Source organism: Schistocerca gregaria, chromosome 3, assembly GCF_023897955.1.
Source record: "Schistocerca gregaria isolate iqSchGreg1 chromosome 3, iqSchGreg1.2, whole genome shotgun sequence".
Classification (NCBI taxonomy): Eukaryota; Metazoa; Arthropoda; class Insecta; order Orthoptera; family Acrididae; genus Schistocerca; species Schistocerca gregaria.
In genome coordinates this window covers 870,448,834-870,473,690 of record NC_064922.1, presented here as the reverse complement: position 1 = coordinate 870,473,690, position 24,857 = coordinate 870,448,834, and the positions used below count along the sequence as shown (strand labels likewise).

Sequence of the window (24,857 nt, the reverse complement as noted above, 5' to 3'; positions counted from 1 at the left end):
ACCAGCAGTGGGAACCTTACACATCTCTCCACACATCTTCCCACCAAAAATATCCAAAGTTGTTCACAGAAGTTGTGAAAGTCACGATGACCTCCTACTTTGATTGCAGGTCCCCTCTGCGCGACAAGTTCCTCGAGCATGGAATGATAATTTGTGTGCAGCACTATGAAGGCACTTTATAGAAACTGTGATGCATCGTAAAGCCAAAACTCCCAGGAATGTTGTCAGATGGAATCATCCAGTTGCATAATGACGGTCGCCTCCACATTGCCATTCGGCGAAGGCTATGCTTCAGCGATTTGGTTGGGAAGCATTACAACATCTTCCGTACAGTCCGTATCTTTCCCAGTGTGGATTTCACAATTTTGGTGACATGGAGAAAGTCATGCATGGACGTTGGTTTCAGTCAGATGAGGAAGTGCAGGATTGGGTGCAGTTGTGGAACTTTCAGTGGCTGACCATGTTCTGTGGAACAGGAATTGATTGTCACCTCTCCCAGTGGTACAAATCTCTTGACACTTGTGGTGATTACTTTTGAATGCAACCATTCCAAGGTAATATTGTGATGGGTGTTTGGTGCTTGGACCAAACTGCCAAAGATGGCGGTTATGTGTGCATAAGGTGTGCCTGCTTGCGTGAATGAATGTGTGTGTTGGCTTTTCTGAAGAAGGCTTTGACCGGAAGCTAAATGTGGAACTGTCCTGTCATTGCGCCTGTCTGCAACTCAGTGTGCCATCTTTATGATGAGTAGCAATCTCTCTTTTCCTTATGTTGTTGTAAATTAATGAGACTTTTGAAGTCGTTTTATACTTGGGAATTTAATTCTTTAACAATCAGAGGTTTGCTAGTATATACGTAACGGAGCAGCTCATGATGGAAGGGGCTTCGCATAGCATACAGTCTCTGTAAATAAAAATAAGTGTGGCTACAGCACTAGGGATATAAAACAAAGCATAGGACTTTAAACAGAATTACGCTGAATGAAAAGTGTTTGCTGTGAAAAGTCCCAACGCAAAAAACCTTCAAAAAGTACCCTATCCGAACCTTATCGAGAGACCTTTCACAAAATCTAAAAAAAAAAAAAAAAAAAAAAATGTGATCATATGTAAAGGCTGTTGGTGGCACCAAAGTTATTGGTCAGACTTTTGTGGATTACATAGGAACTGAAGTTAAGGATAGCAAATTGAAATCATAAATAATGAACTCAATTTTCAAATATTCTTTTACAAGGAAGGGTCCAAGAGTACTGCACCAATTTACTTCTTGGACTGCTGCAGATTCCCTATCAGATTCTACACACAGTCATATGTAAAACAGTTGGTATGGTTCAATTCATTGGTAAAGTACTGGAAAAATGTAGTCAGTCTACAAAGGAGATTGCTTACAAGGCACTCTTGTGACCCATCATAGAATATTGCTCATGTAGGACTAACAGGGGATATTGAACATATGCCCACCAGTTTGCCTGTCCCATTAGAGAGCATCACAGAAATGCCGAAAAACATGAATTAGCTTATATTTGTAGATAGAAGTCATCTGTCCCATGAAACTGTATTTACAAAGCTTTAAGAACCAGTATTAAGCGAGGTATCCAGATATGTACTACAGTGTCCTACATGTTGTTCCATTAGGGACAGATAAGACAAAATTAGACTAATCACACTTTGCGCAGACACATTTAAGTAATCATTCATCTAGCACTCTGTGTGCAAATGAAATAGGATGGATATGTGTTGCAATAGAAAGTGTCCTCTGCCATGCCCTCCAAGTAGTACAAGTATGGGTACCAATGTAGATGATTATTCATATTACTGCAGTTATCATTCCTTTACATTACTTCTGGCATTTCTTCAAAAGAAATGGGTTTCCTCATGTAGCTGTTGCATGCCAGAAGCTGTGCCAACAGTGCAACACAGAGCAGGAGCCCCTGTGGTTCGGAAAGTGAACTCATTGCCCCCTAGTCACATGAAGCTGTAACTGACACAATAGTGCATGTTCAGTGACAGCTGTCATTAGTTATGGAAGTCCTATGCCTCTATTGCAGGAGACCTTTCCTTTTATTGAGATCAGTGGACTTCTGCAGTGCCTTGAATATTGCCCAGTATTTAATTCTGGTAAGATATATAACATGCAACAACATTAAACACACCTTCACCCACTGCATTACAAGCAAGTAGAAGTTGAAGCTAGTAGCCAGGTGTAAAAATCACATAGCAGTAGCTGTAAGTTTGAAAAGAATTCTTAGTACAGATGTTACAGAAGTATGCAGCATTAGCTCATGTACTGTAATGTGTTTATGCTTTTCAGGTGAATGGCTGGGGCAAAAAATGTAAGGGAGGCAGCAGTTTGAGCAAGCTACAAAGTAGTTTGCAGTATAGCAATGATTAGCAAGCAGTTTCCAGTGGGAACTCTGATAAAATCTTAAATGGTAGCACATGCAGAATGTTAGTTTTCCAAGGGAGCTGCAGGCAATGGAAGGGGTTTGTGGTTTGAGGCAAATGGTGTCTCATCAAATCATGGACATGGCAGTGGTTTTAGAGAGACAGCTCTAGAAAAAGCCAAGAACTTTGTTGCATTTTTACTCACATTTGATGAAAGTACAGGTATAGCTGACTGTGCTCAGCTTCCGACATTTGTGTATGGTGTTGATATTGAGCTCTTGGATGTGGTCATGCTTGACTACATCACAATAGGACTTGCTATCATTGAAGCTGTTTGTTTATCAGTAGGCAATATGAATTTGTCGTGGGACATACTCATTTCTGTAACTGCTGACAGTGATGCCTTAAAAATGATTGGCCATCACCAAGATTTCACATTTTGTTTATCATGGTGCAAATTGCCACCAATTCAAAGGATTTCTGATTGGTATGGAAGTAGAGTGTCGGGACATACTCACCACAGCACACTTCATCGGCCTACCTGGCGAAAGGTTTTTGTTGATATTTTCTGTGCCATTCATAAGAAAATATCCCTGTGTCTCGAAATGAAAGGGGAAGTAATTCATTGCCTAGAAGATTTGGTGCCTTTGGCTAAAATAAATATACATCTCAACAACTTAAATTCATCATTGCAGGCCAAAGAGCAGCTGATAGTTGACATGAACGATCAAAACAAATCATTCATAGAAAAATTATCTTTGTTTGAGAGGCAGAGTAATCTGCCTTTAAAACTGCCTGAAGGTACCAGTTTCATAGTTACAGAGCCAAGATAAAGAAGCTCACCATATCTCTTGAAATCAGATTCAAAGTGCTCACCAATTTAGAATTGGAAATGAAATGTTCAGCACTTATTTTCAGTTTCTTCCAATGATTTACTAATGTCATTGCAGTTAGAAGTATTAGACTTGCAAAATTCAACTTTGATGAAATAAGTGTTACAATATGTTTAATTTGTCATTGTGGTACTATTCATTACAGCAAAAAACATTTCCCAAGCAGCACAAAAATACCACATAGATCATGTGTGTATTCGACACTACATACTTTTGTGAGTAGCTTTTTTCAGCAATGAAAAGAATAAAAACAGAAGAATGACTGTTTCTTCAGAATGTGACAATTAAGAGCATCCTCCATGTTAACACTGTGAACGCCTTAACACCTGCTGTTTCTGCTTGTGTCCTTAAGAGAGACTATCAGATTTCAGAAGTGTAATAAACATACCTAATTTCTTTATTTCTTTTAAAATAGTTATTTCTTATTTATTTCCTGTATACATGAATAACAAAATGATGTTGGCTATCATGTAAAGCACAATCAACAAATAGAAAGGCTCACAGTGTCAACCCAATGCAGTACAGTTGTTCACAGTTAGTGCTATGTGGAGTAAGGGTGCTCTGCAGCATAACAGGGAGTGCACCAGGTGGAAAGCCTGAAGCCAATTAATTTGTTTTGTACAGTCCAATAAATGCAAACAATCAAAAGTACCACTAGGTAGTGGGGGGTGGGGGAGGGGTGCCAAAGGAACAGCACTTAATGCAGCATGATGTATACTCCATAAGCTTCCAGGCATAAATTTGTTGTTAAATTTCAGGATTCATGTTTTGTTATTATTTTCATTATTTATTTCTTGTTTCAGTGCAGTTCTCTATTGGTCATTAATTTTTGGGCACACTGCTGGTTGATAGTCACTAAAATAGTACACTGTGAATTACTATTAATTGAACAGTTCCATAGTGCCATATTTTCACTAACACTAAACATAAGTACATGAATGTATCAATATGTCAAAGAGAGAACTTCAGATTTTTGATGTTGACATTAAATTGCTCAAGTCATCTATCAGAAAATGGATTGCTGTGGTATTGTTGGAGAACATGATAATCTTAGTGACTGATAGTAATTGATGTATGCAGGAACAGAGTTTTTTTTATTACAGTACACTGGGAGCTCAAGTATAAGTGAAGATATTGTTGACAAATTGTCATGGGGAGACTCCACAAGCTAGTGTAAATACCTAGCCAATGGTTGTGGTTACAGTCAGTAATGATGAGGGAGATTATGGAAGTTAGTCCAATGGTTCCTGTACAAACTGCAACACAATAATACCATAAAGAGCCAAGTATTAAAACAGTTTGAGAGTTTATTGACAAATCATTAAGTGTAGTGATATTTAATGTATGTGGGATACTTAATAGGCACATAGTTCAGGTTTGAAGGTTCAGGTAAATCTTGCCTTGTAGTGAAGATAATGACACAAAAATTAAATGTGCCTTGACCCTTTTCTAAAGTATACTTGTGTTTATTAGCACTTGATACATATTTAGTGCTTTGTTGCACATACAGAACAAATTGCTTGCTTGCAAAATTTATATTACATTCTTCAGCATACATTTAATCTATTTCTCATATACACTTAGTTCTCATGTATGTTTACAAATTTTGTTTCATTTCTCTCTTTGTCTGGTGTTATTGTTGAATGTTAATTCCAACTTTTTCAGATGCTCACAAATTTTGTATCATTAGAAGATGTTTTCTTTTGCAGGAGTCAGTATGTGCACTGTGTGGTCTCTTGAGAGAATCTTCTCTGATGACGTAAACTATGAAGGAGAAAGACACGAAAGGATCGTGCTAAATGAATCTCTAGATTGTGTAAGTGTTTTCTTGATGTTTCTTTGTTATTTTGTGTACTTGAGTTTTTGAACAGTGTTCTTGTTTAGTGGCTACCTAATTTTTTGCCATCATTGGTGAGAAAGCTGTACAGATAACTACATAGATTTATTTACCTTAGCCAAGAACTGTTATAAAGAAAGCCAAATTATGAAATTATTTTTAACCAACAATAGTCTGATGAAATGAATAAATTAAGCAGCTGTAGGAAGTCCTATAAATTGTTTTAAAAAAATAAACTTTAATCATATTTGTGATTAGCGACAAGTGCTTGAGCGAACATCTGTATCTTCATAGCAGGGGTGTGCTGCTGCTGCTACCACTGCAATCTGTTGTGGAAATATTATGAGATTTTGCAGCCACTATGACGTGGCCATTCACACCAGAAAAGCTGAATAATTTCATTTGAGGTTACTCAGTTCTCTGGAATTTTCTCTTTTTTTCTGTAGGATAATGATACATAGTTAACATTCCTTCTGGTTGTTGTATAGTTGTTCTTTTCATATTTACAACAGCCCATTTATTTCAGATTACTATTAATAATGGTGTTGCTGATGAATCATATTAATGTCAATTAACAAAAGATAATGCCTCATCAAAGTTTCAATGTCAAAGTAATACTAAAATACTTATTTATTCCTGGTTCTCCCTTCTGTGTCATCATCTCTTTTACCTTTTTGCTCTTTTGTTTCTTACTTTTTCTCTTCAGTTCTTTTGTAGCTTTGTGTTGCTGTTCGATTTGTCACTTCCTATTATTTCTGCAAGTAAGTAGGGCAATTCTTGATTTTAAATTATTGAAGTTTTGTATTAGGATACGCCTTCTATCATAAAATCCTATGTCTTTTCCTGGGCAGTAGAGATCCATACACATGTCTCGTGGAAGCTTCTGAATCATTCGGAACAGCATCCCACATCTGTATGCAGTGGTGATGCACAATACTATTGGTTGACTGTCTCACAGTGGGACAAACACATATGCAACCAGGATGATGAAGCAAACTGAATTACAATTTGTTGGAAAATAAGACCTGTTGACAATTAGCATACCATTTTCACACGTGTTCACCCTCTAGTCAGTAATTTTAGTGATCAAGGGTCAGTGGCAGTCATAGTGGTGTGTTGCAGCTGCATTGAATGAATTATTTATTTATCAGCAACTGTCATGGGAATTAATCAGCTACTTAGGTGGCATAATAGACGGTTTTTTTTTCATGGATTTTTTTTGTGTTTCAAGAAATATGTAAAATCCGCAAGAAATGTGTGCAACAATCTGAAGTTGAGCTGATATATCAATAAAAAATAATCAATTTTAGTAAATATAGTGTAATTGTATGGATAAAAAAATCTACTCAGCAAGCACCAGCAGGAGAAAACGTATATAAAGGTATCAAAATTAGCAAGCTTTTGCAGCCAGTCACTCCTTGTGGCAGAAGAGGTGAAGGGAAAGAAAGAGGGGAGAACGAAAAAGAGTGGTGAGTTTTAGGAAATGGGGAGAGTATGGAAAAGTGACCCAAAATCCCAGGTCAGGGGAGACATAGTGGGTGGGATGACTGATTCAGTCAATTCACTTGTGAGCGACTTTTCCCAAATTTTCTCCATCCAGTCTGAGTCAGTCTTTCCTTCTCATCCCATCTGATAAGTCTTTTCTTCGTCCTTCTTCCTTCCTCTTCAAGAAGAAGAAGCCAGTGGCTCCGAAAGTCTGCAAATTCCAATACCATTTTATGTGGTATCTCCTGCCACAGCTTGGTGAGTAGACTTTTTATCTATCCAATTAGATTATATTTTCTGAAGTTCAGGTTACATGTACCCCTAGTAAATAAAACATAAATCTTTCATTTGATCAAATTGTGGCTGGTTTCAATGTTTTTCATAGTGTTACCATATTCACACCATAATACATTTTTGTTGTATATAAATGCAGATGTGCAGAAATGAAAGTATAGGTGTATTTGACAGTATTTGCAATAGCAATTAATGGCATGAAATTGAGGATAAATGGTTGGATTCATTGCTCCATAAATTAAGTTGAAACAGCAGGCTCCCTTGACTTTGTTACAGTCCTTCGTTGGCTTTTACATTACATTTGACAGATAGGTGAAATGAACTGGAAAAACTTATTTTAATCTATTGGCCAAGAAATTGGTGTCTCCTGACGGTTATTAGTGTCTTGTTTCTAAACACAGTGTGAAGACACCATTCTAAAATTAGCATTTTTTGAAGTTTTTTGACCTTAACACTTTGGGTCCTGAGCCATTGCGCACAGGTGTCGATCATAAAGACTGGCTGATTTTAATGTATTTTAAACTACTACAACTCATTAAAGGTTTCAGTTGTAGCAATAAAATTACTCTTATTGAAAAACCTAGACCTTCTTGTTTAAAGCCATATATATAATACCTTTCTCTTGAATTAATACATACTTTTGACAAGTGTTGTTATTATAACATGTTGTTGTTGTGGTCTTCAGTCCTGAGACTAGTTTGATGCAGCTCTCCATGCTACTCTATTCTGTGCAAGCTTCTTCATCTCCCAGTATCTACTGCAACCTACATCCTTCTGAATCTGCTTAGTGTATTCATCTCTTGGTCTCCCTCTACGATTTTTACCCTCCACACTGCCCTCCAATACTAAATTGGTGATCCCTTGGTGCCTCAGAACATGTCCTACCAACCGATCCCTTCTTCTGGTCAAGTTGTGCCACAAACTTCTCTTCTCCCCAATCCTATTCATTACTTCCTCATTAGTTACGTGATCTACCCATCTAATCTTCAGCATTCTTCTGTAGCACCACATTTTGAAAGCTTCTATTCTCTTCTTGTCCAAACTATTTATCGCCCATGTTTCACTTCCATACATGGCTACACTCCTTACAAATACTTTCAGAAACGACTTCCTGACACTTAAATCTATACTCGATGTTAAAAAATTTCTCTTCTTCAGAAACGCTTTCCTTGCCATTGTCAGTCTACATTTTATATCCTCTCTACTTCGACCACCATCAGTTATTTTGCTCCCCAAATAGCAAAACTCCTTTACCACTTTAAGTGTCTCATTTCCTAATCTAATTCCATCAGCAGCACCCGACTTAATTCAACTACATTCCATTATCCTCGTTTTGCTTTTGTTGATGTTCATCTTATATCATCCTTTCAAGACACTATCCATTCCATTCAACTGCTCTTCCTAGTCCTTTGCTGTCTCTGACAGAATTACGATGTCATCGGTGAACCTCATAGTTTTCCTTTCTTCTCCATGGATTTTAATACCTACCCCGAATTTTTCTTTTGTTTCCTTTACTGCTTGCTCAATATACAGACTGAATAACATCGGGGAGAGGCTACAACCCTGTCTCACTCCCTTCCCAACAACTGCTTCCCTCTCATGTCCCTCGACTTTTATAACTGCCATTTGGTTTCTGTACAAATTGTAAATAGCCTTTCGCTCCCTGTATTTTACCCCTGCCACCTTTAGAATTTGAAAGAGAGTATTCCAGTCAACATTGTCAAAAGCTTTCTCTAAGTCTACTAATGCTACAAACGTAGGTTTGTCTTTCCTTAATCTTTCTTCTAAGATAAGTCGTAAGGTCAGTATTGCCTCACATATTCCAACATTTCTACAGAATCCAAACTGATCTTCCGTGAGGTCGGCTTCTACTAGTTTTTCCATTCGTCTGTAAAGAATTCGTGTTAGTATTTTGCAGCTGTGGCGTATTAAACTGATTGTTCGGTAATTTTCACATCTGTCAACACCTGCTTTCTTTGGGATTGGAATTATTATATTCTTCTTGAAGACTGAGGGTATTACTCCTGTTTCGTACATCTTTTTCACCAGATGGTACAGTTTTGACAGGACTGGTTCTCCCAAGGCCGTCAGTAGTTCCAATGGATTGTTGTCTACTCCGGGGGCCTTGTTTCGACTCAGGTCTTTCAGTGCTCTGTCAAACTCTTCACGCAGTATCGTATCTCCCATTTCATCTTCATCCACATCCTCTTCCATTTCTATAATATTGTCCTCAAGTACATCACCCTTGTATAGACCCTCTATATACTCCTTCCACCGTTCTGCTTTCCTTTCTTTGCTTAGAACTGGGTTTCCATCGGAGCTCTTGATGTTCATACAAGTGGTTCTCTTATCTCCAAAGGTCTCTCTAATTTTCCTGTAGGCAGTATCTCTCTTACCCCTAGTGAGATAAGCCTCTACATCCTTACATTTTTCCTCTAGCCATCCCTGCTTAGCCATTTTGCACTTCCTTTCGATCTCATTTTTGAGACGTTTGTATTCCTTTTTGCCTGCTTCATTTACTGCCTTTTTATATTTTCTCCTTTCATCAATTAAATTCAATATTTCTTCTGTTACCCAAGGATTTCTAGCAGCCCTCGTCTTTTTACCTACTTGATTATCTGCTGCCTTCACTACTTCATCCCTCAAAGCTACCCATTCTTCTTCTACTGTATTTGTTTCCCCCATTCCTGTCAATTGTTCCCTTATGCTCTGTACAACCTCTGGTTCTTTCAGTTTATCCAGGTCCCATCTCCTTAAGTTCCCTCCTTTTTGCAGTTTCTTCAGTTTTAATCTACATTGTTTTTGAAAAAAGGAAGAATTGGTCAAAGGTATATTCACTGTATTTTCTAGAAGGAAATTTTTTTTATTTTACATAAAAATTGTAATTATGATAGATACAGTATGCCTTATCTACAGTAACCTCCTGTAACTATTTTAGGATGCAGTTTTGTTCTTTTTGTGGGCAATTTTGAAGCAAGGTATTTTGCACAATGCTACTTTACATTCACTACACTGGTAGCTTATGTCTTTTCGCCACACTTTTCCAGTCAGCTTTTTTTATCTTTCAGAGAACACACTATACACTCTTTTTGTTTCTCTTTCTTGGGCAACCAAGAGCACAGGAAGACTTTAGTGCCATAAAACTGAATGACAAGTGTACTAACAAACAATCTGAAATTGGAAATATTTTCAATAATCATTTTTTAAATGTTGTGGAGAAAGTAGGATCTAGGCAAGGCTTCTAATAGAAGAGGCCATACCTGTGCAGTTTGAAACAACTGTATTTCCACGAACCTCTCCCTCTGAAATCAGTAAAATAATAAACTCACTGAAAAGTAAAAGCTCTTACGGAATTGATGGCATTTCCAGCAAGATACTTAAAGCTTGTTCCCCACAGATAAGTAGGATTCTCAGCCATATATGTAATACCTCTTTGGAGCAGGGTGTTTTCCCCGATAGACTGAAATATGGCATTGTAAAACCATTGCATAAAAAGGGGGTACGTCGGATGTCAACAACTATCGCCCAATCTCTCTTCTGTCAGCTCTGTCAAAAATTTTTGAGAAAGTAATGTATTCAAGAGTAGCCTCCCATATATGTAAAAATAGAGTACTAACAAAATGTCAGTTTGGTTTTCAGAAAGGCTTTTCAACAGAAAATGCTATATACGCTTTCACTGATCAAATATTAAATGCTCTGAATAACCGGACATAACCCATTGGTATTTTTTGTGATCTCTCAAAGGCCTTTGACTGTGTAAATCATGGAATTCTTTTAGATAAGCTAAATCATTATGGTTTGAGGGGGGCAGTGCACAAATGGTTTAATTCATACTTAACTGGAAGAATGCAGAAAGTTGAAATAAGTTGTTCATGTAATGTTAATACAACAGCCGATTCCTCAAACTGGGGGGCTATCAAGCACGGGGTCCCACAGGGTTCGGTCTTAGGTCCTTTACTGTTCTTGATATACATAATGACTTACCATTCCATATTGATGAAGATGCAAAGTTAGTTCTTTTTGCTGATGATACAAGTATAGTAATAACATCCAAAAACCAAGAACTAAGTGATGTAATTGTAAATGATGTTTTTCACAAAATTATTAAGTGGTTCTCAGCAAACGGACTCTCTTTAAATTTTGATAAAACACAGTATATACAGTTCCGTACAGTAAATGGCACAACTCCAGTAATAAATATAGACTTTGAACAGAAGTCTATAGCTAAGGTAGAATTTTCAAAATTTTTAGGTGTGTCCATTGATGAGAGGTTAAACTGGAAGCAACACATTGATGGTCTGCTGAAACGTCTGAGTTCGGCTACGTATGCTATTAGGGTTATTGCAAATTGTGGTGATAAGAATCTCAGTAAATTAGCTTACTGTGCCTACTTTCATTCACTGCTTTCGTATGGTATCATATTTTGGGGTAATTCATCGTTGAGTAGAAAAGTATTCATTGCTCAAAAACGTGTAATCAGAATAGTTGCTGGAGCCCACCCACGGTCATCTTGCAGACATCTATTTAAGGATCTAAGGATCCTCACAGTAACCTCACAGTATATATATTCACTTATGAAATTTGTTGTTAATAATCCAGCCCAGTTCAAAAGTAATAGCAGTGTGCATAGCTATAACACCAGGAGAAAGGATGATCTTCACTATGCTGGGTTAAATCTGACTTTGGCACAGAAGGGGGTAAATTATGCTGCCACAAAAGTCTTTGGTCACCTACCAAACAGCATCAAAAGCCTGACAGATAGTCAACCAACATTTAAAAATAAATTAAAAGAATTTCTAGATGACAACTCCTTCTACTCATTGGCTGAATTTTTAGATATAAATTAAGGGAGGGAAAAAAACTAACTTAAGCATTAGTGTCATGCAATATTTTGTGTAATGTAATATCTTATACAGACATCTTTCATTAACCTGACACGTTCCACATCATTACGAAGTGTTGTATTCATGATCTATGGAACAAGTATTAATCTAATCTAATCTAATCTTACCTACTTCTGTCTCAATCTTTTCCAGGAAATTATTTCCTGTTAATAGTCTTGAGAGTCCAGATGGACCAGGTCGGGGTTCAAGATCTTTGCTTTGTGCAATATCTGCACAGATAACTGTCATGAAGTGAGATGTTGTGAGGCATTTTCCAGTAAAGTTATTGTATAAAATGCAGGAAAATACAATTGCCATTAGTATAACATGAAGTGCCAACTTTCTCCACCACTTCACAGTTCGATGTTCAAATGCGCCATATGACAATCGCTGATCCGATAAGTCAACACCAAACTTGTTTTTATTGTAGTCCACTACACAGGCTGGCTTCGACTTCTCTCTTCCTCTCTCGTCAGTGAAAATGACCATCTCAGCAGTGTGCCTTGTACTTATCATATGCACATTTCTTTTGTCCTTCCAACACAGTGTTGACATATTTCCTTTACGCCTGAAAATAAGTTCACTTCGCTGAAGGTTCAGATCTTTTATAGCACGAGGTAATCCCTGCCGAGATTTTCTTGTTGTTCCCACAAGAGCAGTTTTTGCAGTTTCCAGTTCTGAAGCAAGTATTGGACTTGTGTAGAATCTGTCCGTAAACAAAGTGTATTCTTTTCCTGACAGATTTGCAAGCAATGTCTTTACCAGTCACTGTGTCAGACCTTTCACCCGCGTAAACAGAGAAATTCCAGATGTAACCTGTGTCAGATTCGGATAACATGTACAGTTTCATACCGTATTTATTTGGTTTTTGTGCCATATACTGTTTGAAATACACACGACCGCGAAATTTACACGCGCATTTATCTATTGTAATTTTTTGAGATGGTGTATACACACACTGGAAATTAGCACACTCATTATCTGAGGGATCTCATCTTGTGCAGTGGGTCATAGCCAGTTTCTTCTTTCCTCTTAGCTAAGGAATTATCACTAATGTGGAAGTTTCTCAAAATACATGGCTCAAGATGTTTGGACAAAAATTACATGACACAGCAGGGTTCTTGGACCAGTGCTCTCGTATACATGGCCTCACACTTACACACATATGGACTACAATTGCCAGAAACTTCCTTATTTCCATAAGTGTAACTTCTTTCCACTTTGATGATGAGCAGGTGGGTGAAACGGAATTTGTGCTTCGTAATTTCCTGATGCATTTTGAGCATACAGATTAGTTTGTTCCTTTATATGTTTCATCATACTGTCTGTCAGGAAATATGAAAAAAAAATTCTAGCGGTGCACTGATCTGGTCCAAACTGACAACATTGCATATTCCAGATTGTCCTGAGAATAGATCGATATCCCCTGATGCACGATCAGTAGCCGTCCAACCTTCCACAGAATTGATGCGGTGCACAGGTCTCGGCCTCCCCCTCGCCGTCAGTCTCACTCGTTCTTCAGGCACAATATCGACGGGATTACTTGCTGCTGAAGTGCTTGGACACCTGCTCTCCTCTTCTGAATCTATAAGAAGAGTAGTATTTGCAAATAAAATCATAATTATGTACTGAGAGTTTTTTCAGTGAAAATCTGAACAAAAATTATACGTTTCGTTGTCAGAATTCTTTACCTGAACTGCCAGAAACTACTTATTGAACATAGTCCACATCATCATCAGAGTCATCTACAATATCTTCCTCTGACAAATCAACGTCACTTTCTTCTAAATCACGATGTAACTCCCGAGCAATTTCTTCATCTCTCAAGCCACGCTTCGCCGTGTCGACACTACTGAAACCGCGTGGGAAAAAATCACCGCTCAATAAACCCGACAAATAAAAAGGGAAGCACACGCTTCCATAGCATGCCCACACCATCTAGTGACCAATACTTGAACTACAGTCCATGCAGCACCTCCCAGACAAGCGGGAGCCGTAACAACACAAAGGAAGGAAGGGGAAGAACGAGAACACGCGCCCGTAAAATTGTGGGCATTGGACTTTCCGGTAGGCCTCGCACGCCTATATTTTTATGGGCGTTGGCGCCTAAGTGTTAAACATATATGACTGTAAAACACAGAGTACAGCTCTACATGTATGCAGAAAATGGAGTATACGACTGCTGTACCTTTACTTTGTAGTATGGTTGTTAATTCATCATGCTAGTGTGTGTCACTAGCCAGTGGCCTTGTCGCAGTGGTAACACCAGTTCCCGTCAGATCACCGAAGTTAAGTGCTGTTGGGGTGGGCTAGCACTTGAATGGATGACCATCTGGTCTGCCAAGTGCTGTTGGCAAGTGTGGTGCACTCAGCCCTTGTGAGGCAAACTGAGGAACTACTTGATTGAGAAGTAGTGGGTCTGGTCTCGCAAACTGACATATGGCCGGGAGACCGGTGTGCTGACAACATGCCCCTCCAAATCCGCATCCAGTGGTGCCTTTTGGGCTGAGGATGACATGGCGACTGGTCGGTGCCATTGGGCCTTCCAAGGCCTGTTCGAACAGAGTTTTAGTGTGTGTCACTAAAAATTCTAGATCCAGTTCTCCATTAGACAATCAGATTGGTTAGAGGAGGTCTTAGAACTTGGAAAAGCATTCCGATCAGCAGATATCAATACAGTGTGCAGTTACTTGTCCATTTGTGAAATGACATTTTAAGACTCATGTGGGAGTTATGAGATTGTTTCGAATTTGTACAAGAAATTACCATGTAGTATTGTGGTAACATTAATTATTTATACAGTCTTGAAGAAAATCACCTCATATATTTGGGTAGCCCAGAATAATTTTAAATTTGATAAAATTAAGACAAAGAATGTATTTGTAGTTTAGATTTCTTTACTACTTAATGTATTAGATAAATACTACAGTTATTATGAAGTATGTATAGATGTTTTGGAGCAACAGGCTCTATTGGCTGACCTGTCTTATCCATTAGTTGTAGCTTGTGCATCTGCCTCACAATGAATATCCTAAATCCATTGAGTGAGATTAGAAGGAAGATCTTTCTCAACTGCTGGAAGTGCCTCTATACTCTATCTGCTGTTGTTTGGGTATTAACCGCATTTTAAATAGTTTTTTATTCAGAAGTTTAATGTATTTTAATAATATATTGATTTGCAGATTGGATCATAGGTATTCCGAATAGTATAACCAACAAAATTCTGGTGTGTAATATTTTTCGTCTTGTAGGTACTTGCAACAATGTTTCTCAACTTTGTTTAAATATGGTGTATCACTTTTACAGGACCATATACATTTGAAACTGATTGACCTGACCTCACTTAACAGTTAACAATAACAACTCAGTAGTCTTATTATTTTCCAGCTTTTAATATTTAATCCTATAAAGATTTGAGTATTGAGCATATGTTGTTTTTGACTTGAGTAGAGGGCAAAGCATTTCATTGTTTACATCTTCCTGTATCGATAGGGTGATGTACAAACAAGGAAGTGTACTGCCCTCTGTGCAAATCAGAAACAATAACATTCCTCAATACTCAAATCTTTGTAGTAGTGCAGATACTGAACTGTCCTAAGTGATCTTTGCAGTAGAAATACAGTATCTGGCATCAGTTTTTCTCCTATGTGTTACTGTGTATTATGAACCTTGATAATCTTTATCTTGAATCATTGTTTCTTTTTAATCAGTGTCTGTTCATAATTGTCCCTGATCGGAGAAAATTTCCGACACAAGCGGGAATCAAACCCAGGTCCTTAGGATTGCCATTCAGTTGCACTGACCACTCAGCTACCAGGGGCGGACAATTAATTGATATCTTGATACTACGCAATGCATCCACATTTCACACAGATACATGCAGTGCAAATAAATGAGAACACTGTAGTATGCTATTACGTACAACTCTTATTCCCTGAGTATGAGTATGTTGGAAAATATTTTATGTATTCTCAATCAAGGTTCAAATGATATCCGTTACATATAGAGTCTAAATATCAACTGACCCATTTTAAAATAAGCTTGATAGTTAACCCTTTTGCTTCTACAGACAAGGTCTTTGCATTTATTATTGTGGCTGCTTTTGTTATGGCTGTACTGCTTGTCAAATGCTGGTGCCTGTCTGAGAGACAGTGTTCCGATCGATAGGAAATACTTACCCAATTTTTCGGAAACTATTGGGTGGAAACATTTGATTTTTGCACACTTACAGTATGATAGCTGCACTCAAAGAACCGAATTTCATTTCATTGTCTGCCATATTTACTGTCATACATCAAATTAAGTAAAAAATCAGATGGAATTTTAAAGAGTTCACTAAGGTAAAAAGGCATTGTTTGAACTTAACATATGGTTGATTTTTAGCTTATATGTTAAAGGGAATGAAATTTAGCCAAGATACTTGAATTTTATTTAAAGTTGAGACCAAAAGGATATTTCATTATTGGGTTTTATATTTGAAGGGTTCACATCGTCGCACATCACAATTCGTGTGCTCGTAACAATCGTTATGTCTCATAAATGATTCAAGGTATCGAAACGAGGTTTTCTGCAAATGATAGTACACAGTGAGGCACATTTGTTATTGATAAATACATGAAACTGTTTTATTCACCGAGTATGGAAGTAACTCGTCCTCAGCATTGAGAGGTTAGTGGCTCAGGACGCATTCAGATGTCCATAACAGTGTAGAAAAATCGAAGCGGCACATGTATTCAGGTCCACAGCACCTGAGCAGCAATATAGCAGGGCATGTATACACATCCACTACAGCCTTGTGCAAGCCTCTTCATCTTTGCATTACCACTGCAACCTATATCCACTTTAATCTGCATACTGTGTACAAGCCTTGTTCTCCCTCTACAGTTAGTGCATTACATTTTACTGGAGTGCATTCTGTTTTCAGACAACAGACAAGGGAAAAGTGATAAACAGAGATCACATCTTTTCTTTCCTTCCTTCCTTCCTTCCTTCCTTTCCTTTCTTTCTTTCTTTCTTTCTTTATTTTTTTCTTTTTTTTATGGTTGATGCAGCTGCTGTGGGTCTCTTTTTAAAATTGTATGTTGCGTGATTTATTTCTCAGTCTTTCAAAGCTGATACTTTAATTAATGTCTTTCAGTGTGCTTAGCTCATCTCTGTTTTGTCTGATGTTCATTGCCACACATACAAATGTATACAGGTTGGAATTCTAAATTAGGGTGTTTTTGCTTAAAATGAAAATGTATTTGCAGGACATGCTGTAGGGATAACAGAGTGAAACCTTGTGACTCCGAGAGATTTGTAAAGAAATAAGAACTATTTCTTCTCATTGACATTGGGGACTTATAACATGTTTATAGGGACCTGTTATTGCACTCATTATTTTTGCTCACTTAAGACTCCAGTTGTTTCAAAAAATAATCCTAACTTCACAATCATCATCATCAGCAGCAGCAAAAGTTATGAAGTATAAGAAAAAACAAATAGGCCATTGGAATTAGTAGGTAAAATATGGACACCATGATGAAGGCAATCAAGAATTTACAAGTGTGTGTGTGTGTGTGTGTGTGTGAGAGAGAGAGAGAGAGAGAGAGAGAGAGAGAGAGAGAGAGAGAGAGAGTGTGTGAGTGAGTGAGTGAGTGAGTGAGTGTTTCACACAATGCTAAGCTTTTTCTTTTTATCTTGATCTTTACATCCTGGTGTATTTGTTTATTTTAATTATTTTAACATCTCACTTATCAAAATATTTTATCATTATCAGCGAAGACAATGTTGTGTGCTGTGTAAACTCGTGATTTCTTTCAACATTATGTCCATATCTTACTTACAAGGCCAGATACCTTGTTTCTTTTATGTTACACTTTGTAACTTTTGCAGCTGCTACTAATTGTCAAGTTGGAATTTTCTTGAAACAATGGAGCTTTACATTAGCAAATATAATAGCTGTAAAAATATAAATCCCCGATGTTACAGAGAAGAAACATTTAGTATGTGTTTACATAGCTCTGTGTGTCACATGATCCTGCCCTTTTAGCACTATTAGCAAGTTCTGTAAATACGGTTTTATTTTCAGCAAATGTATCCTCATTTAGAGCTCCATTCTGTTTAGGCACATCTGCTTCTCTATTATTGTACAAAATTGTGACATATTTCAGAATGAAGATAACAACAACAGCAGCTAAAATATCTAATTGAGAAGTCATAATTTATTCTTCAAACAGATGGAGCCTTATATAAGCAAAAATAATAAATGTTATGATAGATCCTTATAAATGTGCACCTCGTTATAAATCTCAGATGTTACAGAGAAGAAACAATTCTTATTTCTTTACGTCTCTCTCTAGGTCATGTGGTCTCACTGTTTTATTACCATAGCATCTCCAGTACGTGCTTTCATTTTAACCAAAAACATCTTTATTTATAACTCCAATCATTTTAGGCATATTTGCTTCTCATCTATTATCCAACAAGTGTAACATGTTCAACAAGTAACATGTAGTGTAAATTCTCATACTCCATATCATGTATCACAGATATGATAACAGTTTGAAATTCTGTTTACAGTACAGAGTTGGAAGGGCACGATATAATGAAATCAATTGCCTATCAACGTATGTGTCAAGGTCTCACTGCAATATTGTGAAGAAAGACAAAGGATTATACATAATAGATGGTGGGGTAAGTTATGTAATGTAGAGACTTGAAGTTAAAATAAACTGATTACTTCCTTGTAAACATTTGAGTGTGAGTGTTTTATTTAATACACATTTTATTATTTAAACTGCTGCATGTAACTTTAAATGTCCTATTGGCTTGAGGAATAGGCTCAAACCCTTTTTAATGTGTACTTGATAGATCTAAACAACAGTATAATATAAGAGAAACCATTGGAGTGAGGTGTGGCATATAGAAACATGCAGTAGAAAACAGTATTCATATTAGCTTTTGAGCTCTTACTCTTTCTCTAGAAAAAGTACACATATTTAGACACACAGACACCCAACAACATTCCTGCAGTGAGACTGGCTGTTGATTATCGCTTATTGTGAGCAGTTGCCTGCACAGATGTGTTGGGGAGGGAGGAGAGAAGAATGCACTAGAACTGAGAGGTTAGTAGGACAGCGTGAAGGAGGTCTTTCGACAGATGACTCAGTGGCTGCACAACAAGACAAAAGAAATTCAGAGGGTAGAGTTTGTAAGAGATAGAGAAAGGAAGTTGTATTGAAAGGGATTGGAGGAAGGAAGGGAGGGGAAGGTGGAGATGAAGAGGGAGACAGGAAGGAAAGAGGAAGGGTGGAAAAGGGTAGAAGAGAGGGGGGGGGGGGGGGGAGAGAGAGAGAGAGAGAGAGAGAGAGAGAGAGAGAGAGAGAGAGAGAGAGAGAGAGAATGCATGCCACCTCAGGGGGTGGGGGGAGAGTGCTGGGAGAAGACAGTACATGATCTGGAGTGGAAAGGAGTGGTGAGGACAGAGAGAAGGGAAAAGGTAGTGAGAAACTGATTAATGGAGGTTTAGATCAGAGGAATTGTGTGAATGCAGGATGTGTTGGAGAGGGAAGTCCCACCTATATAGTTCAGAGAAACTATTCTGGTAGGGGAATCCAATTGCTCAGTTACTGAAGCAGCTGTTGAAGTCATTTGTGCTGTGGTACACAGCATGTTCGGGAACTGGATGATCAAGTTTGCAGACTGCCAAAGTTTGACGATGGCCACTCATGCAAGTAGACAATTGGTTACTTGTCATGCCCATATAGCATGCTGCAGAGTAATTGCAGCATAGCTGATGTATAACATTTCGAATTTTACACATGACCTTGCCTTTTATTGGGTAGGAAATTCTCTGTCTGGACCGGCCCTGGGGGGCCCAGATGGTATTGAGTGATTGCCACAGCAGGTTATAGGCGCCACGGGATGTGGTTGTGGAGCGGCATGTGGTCAGCCCACTGCTGTCCTGGCCATTGTCAGTTTTCGTGACCGTAACTACTACTTCTCAATGAAGTAGCTCCTTACGTGGTTGTCTCAACGGCTGAGTGCATCCCGCTTACCAACATCCCAAGTGCTAGCCAAGCCTGACAGCACTTAACTTCAGTCATCTGACGGGAACCAGTATTATCAGTGTGGCAAGGCCATTGGCCATTGGATAGGAAATGCTGTTATATATTAACAACTTATTGAATCATTCACTGTTAAGCTTGAGACAGTTGGGAGTCAACAAGAGTGCTCCGAGGCAAGAAACCAGAGACACACTGCAGGTACAGGCGTAAATCGTAGCATTTAGGTTACACTAGGGAAATAGTAATGGAAGAAACTTACGAACTGCAAATGCTTGGACAGCTGTCCCAGGGTATAAGTCATGATAAAGAGAACTAATTAGTATCTTTACAACCATCTACATGTTGTTGTAAGTAGGCGATAATCATAAACAGGCATTTCTTAGCACATGCAGCAAGAATGACCATTACACCTAAGAATAGCCGCATCAGTAGTTTCACAGAAGTTAGAGTGAGAGGGAAAATGAAGAAAACTGCTGAAGTAGAGGCCTCTGCTCATGAGATAGAAGTCTGCGTCTGCAGGGTGGAGCATGGTGATGTAAAACACTGTTGTTCGTTACCATACTAAGAAGGGCAGTGATGTTTAGCTTTCAGCTGGATGCTGTTGCTACCAAACATAGAGCTTGTTAATCTGAATGCTGGAAGCAATCATCCAGCAGAGAAGAAGGGTAAGGATGCAAAATAGGGTTGGTTGGAGGCACCATGAAGGAGAAAAGCCCAATTTAAACTGGCAAATGACTGTGAAGTATCAGTAGTGTTAGTGGGGTGGCTGCAGAAACATTGTGCTGCCAGAATACTTTAAAAGCCTCAGGTTTTCGTATTCAAAGTGTTTCTCAGTAAGAGTGTTAGGATTACGTGTCGCTCAACACCAACCTTGGGTAATGTCCAATTTAAGTCTGTTTTCTCACTTGTAATGTTGCTCTCATATGTTTGTACTTAATGAAGCACTGGATGATTCTTCTTCTGTTCTCTCTCATCTATGTTTATAAATGGTCTTCAGTGTAGTAGTTAAGTTGGAATAAAGTAATTGATTGTTATGAAACTCTAGAATTCCTTGAGTCTCCTATAATATTGTGAAAGGATAGTTACTACTCACCATATAGTGGAGATGCCGAGTCAGGTAGGCACAACAAAAAGCCTGTCACAAAGTTGTTTTGTTGTCCACATCTGTGACCCAGCATCATTGCTATATGGTGAGTAGCAACTATCCTTTTCATAATATTGTCATCATTCCATCCAGAATTGTTGATTGTTTGAGTCTCCTACAAGTATCCTCCAAGAGTCCTAAAATCCACGCCACTTGCAGGTGCTCCCTGTGACAGTGTTTGGTGCTGACCCACGCAGCTACCTACTATCACTGGATGTTTCCCTTTCGGCATTTGTTCCTGACTGCTCGAAAACTATGTCTCACCTGAAACTCCCCTTAAGTTCTCATACACTTCATCTAGCCTATATCAGAACATTACAGTGCATATGACTTGACTGCACTACGAGTTGGTGGATGGTGGGTTGGTGTATGGAAGTGTCTTGCTCCTGTGTTGACCAGAAGGAAATGAACTATGGGGTGCAGGATTGGGAGCTGTATGGCAAGGATATTCTGTTGGTCTAGTGTTTGGCAAACCACTACTTTGGTTGATGTGGGTATGATTTAAGGTACAATGCCCCTCATCTCAGGGCATAATGAGAGGTAGTTGAAAGCCTGGTGAAGGGTGTGGTTGAGCTTTTTGTTGATCTTTTCAAGGCCAAGGTGATACTAGCAGATCAGAGGAGTGCTGGTCGGTGGCTGGTTAACAGGTTTACTGGTGTTCCAGGAGATGACACAGCAGATCTGTCTGTGGATGAGCTCGATAAAACCTTATTGACAGACAGTATCCTGTTCACACCGTGCAGTGTTCTACTGCCCACCTAGTTTACAGAATATCCTTATCCGCCCCTATTCCAAACCTACTCCGAATGCACCCCATGGGTCATTCCCTTGTGGTTAACTCCAGTGCAAAATATGTCGCACACATCTAACCATCTCCTATCACAGTCCACTCACCGGCATTTCCTACCCAATAAAAGGCAGGGCCACATTTAAAAGCAACTATGTTATATATCAGCTATGTTACAGTTACTATCCAGTGTTCTACGTGGGCATGACAAGTAATCAACCATCTACTCGAATGAATAGTTACCGTCAAACTATGGCATGCTGCTGATCTGACCAACCAGTTGCCGAACATCTTGTGCACCACAACACAGGTTACTCCCACAACTACTTCACTAAGGGAGCCATTTGGATACTCCCTGGCAACACTAGTTTCTTATAACTACACAGGTGGGAATTCTCTCTCCGCCATATCCTGCACTTGTACAATCCCCTTGGCCTAAACCTCCATTTAACTGTTTACCACTTCCTCATCTGACCTTTTCCCTTCTCTCATCTGTCTACAGCATTCCTTTCCTGTCCAGATTATGTCCTGCTGCTCCCCCCTCCTCCCGCCTCGTGTCATGTGTCAAGTGGGCCCTCTCTCTCATCCTTCTCTCATCTGTCTACAGCATTCCTTTCCTGTCCAGATTATGTCCTGCTTCTCCCCCCTCCTCCCGCCTCGTGTCATGTGTCAAGTGGGCCCTCTCTCTCAACCTTCTCTCATCTGTCTACAGCATTCCTTTCCTGTCCAGATTATGTCCTGCTGCTCCCCCCTCCTCATGTCATGTGTCAAGTGCCCCCCCCCCTATCTCTCTCTCTCTCTCTCTCTCTCTCTCTCTCTCTCTCTCTCTCTCTCTCTCTCCTCCCCCCCCCTCTCTCCCCCCCTCTCACCCCCTACTTTTTCCCTCTCCCTCCCTCCCCCTCTCCTTTCCCTTCTCCCTATCGCCCACCCTCTCTCTTTCCCTCACCCCTCCCTCCCTCTCCATCTCCCCTCCCTCCCTCCCTCATTCCCTTCCTCCCTCCCTCCCCTTCCCTCTCCATTCCCCTCTCCCTCTTCTCTCCCCTCCTCCTTTTCTTTCCCCTCCTCCTCTTCTTTCCCCTCCTCCTCTTCTTTCCCCTCCTCCTCTTCTCTCCCCTCCCCTCCTCCTCTTCTCTCCCCTCCTCCTCTTCTCTCCCCTCCTCCTCTTCTCTCCCCTCACCCTCTTCTCTCCCCTCTCCTCTCTCCTCCCCTCTTATCTCTCCTCCCCCTCTCGCACTCCCCCCTCACCCTCACCCTCTCCCTCTCCTCCCAGTCTACCTCCCCCCATCTGCCACCCCTTCCTCACCTTCCCCTCCTCTTACCTGCACCCTCCCCACTCCCCTCCTCACACTTCTCCTCCCCACTCCTCTCTCCCCCTTCCCCTCCCACCCCCTCCCTCTCTTGCCCCTATCCCTCTTGCCCCTCTCTCTCACCACTGTCCCCCCTTTCCCTTCCCCTCTATCTTCTGAACTACTTTTGTCTTGGTGTGCAGCCACTGAGACATCTGTCGAAAGATCTTCCCCACATTAATCCCACTATCCCTCCTTGCCTTGTGTTTCGTCCTCTACATCATTAGCACCTGCAGTTGTGCAGGCAACTGTTCTCAATAATCATTAGTCTACCTTTCTATAGTTGTGGGAGAGTGTGCTTGGGAGTTCGAGTGGTTGTGTGTGTGAATATGTGCATTATTGCTGGATGAAGGTAAAGAGCTCAAAAACTAGTGTGAATAAAGTTTTCTTTTGCGTGTTTACATGTGTGGTACATCAGTCCTCAACAGTCCTTATTTTATGTTGTAGTTAATCCAGAAATTTCCATTGTTGTTATATGGCAATATGGCAGGCAGTGGGTTATAAATTCCTCTAATTGTTTCAATGTGAAAACAAATTGACTTTTACAACTTTAACTGCCATGCATGCCTTAAGCTATATTAGATCCTACCAAATATATAACTCAAGCTGATTCCTTATACTGATCTCCTCCTATAGCAGACCATAGCAGAGTGAGTGGATTATTGACATTTGTTATAAAACTGTGCTTGAGTTCACTCTCATCTCTAGTATTGAATAATTTCTGTGATTCAAAAGTCCTTAACGTTTATGGCAGATTTCAAAAAAAATGTCCGGAATGTTTATTCCAGTGACAAAACTGTAAATGAAATTCGTGATTTTATTAAGTAGTGAACAGACCCAAATCTGAATACAAGAATGTTTTTATTCTGTCTGTATGTTTCTGCAAAATAGTGTAGCTTTACTTAAATTTTTAAAAACAATAAAAACTCATAAAAGATGTGTATTCACTATATTTCTGTCTTAAATTACACTATTTTTCGATTTTTTATCCTTCTAAATTTGCTGTTAAGTATTTTTGCAAAAACTATAGCCCATGTAGGAAGGTGTTATCACACAGAGAAGTGGAGCAGCAGAGAAGTGTGGAGGGGACAAGATTTACATAAGATTTACATAAGAAAGGCAGTAGAGAGTGGACAGACAAAGTCTGCATTGCAAGGCCTTGTTGCTGTGGGCAACAATCAGTTTCATTTGTTGGTTATGTGTTCCATTGATCATTCTGACAGTAACCATTATGATGTGGAATGTGTCAAGTGCATAATAAATGCATACATGAATCATTTTTTTTATCCTTAAAATCTTCATCATGTACCCCATACCATTAAATGGCACAAAACTCATATATTATACCTATAAATTTATTTATTCCTATTCAAGAATTCATGTATGGTCTGTCAAACATTTTATTTCATCTGGTAATTTATCATAAAATTTTATAGCAGCATATTTTACCCCTTTCTGTGTCAAAGATAGGTAAAGAAGAGGACAGTGTAAGTCTTTCTTCCTTCTAGTATCATAATCATGAATGTCACTTTTGTTTTTAAAATGGTCCATGTCGTTGAGAACAAATTTCATTAGTGAGTAAATGTACTGTGAAGCTGTTGTAAGAATTCCTAAAAGTTTAAACATATGCCTACAAGATGTGCAACTATGAGTCCCACACATTAATCTGACCTCTTTCTTCTGAACAGTGAATACATTTGCCTAAGTGTTGAGTTACCCCAAAATTGGATGTACTGTGTTTTTTCGAAGTTCAGAGCAA

At 39.1% G+C, this 24,857-nt stretch overlaps 1 protein-coding gene across 2 annotated transcripts in view; it reads left to right on the top strand.

The window, feature by feature from the left end:
• Window positions 1–24,857, top strand: part of LOC126354906 (probable helicase senataxin) — a 264,286-nt gene that overhangs the window by 6,216 nt on the left and 233,213 nt on the right. For both annotated transcript variants that reach the window (XM_050004975.1, XM_050004976.1), the window contains 2 exons: window positions 4,984–5,090; window positions 18,335–18,448. In XM_050004975.1, coding sequence (XP_049860932.1) covers window positions 4,992–5,090; window positions 18,335–18,448 — 213 coding nt within the window. In that variant the 5' untranslated portion in view covers window positions 4,984–4,991. The remainder of the gene's footprint in view (window positions 1–4,983; window positions 5,091–18,334; window positions 18,449–24,857) is intronic.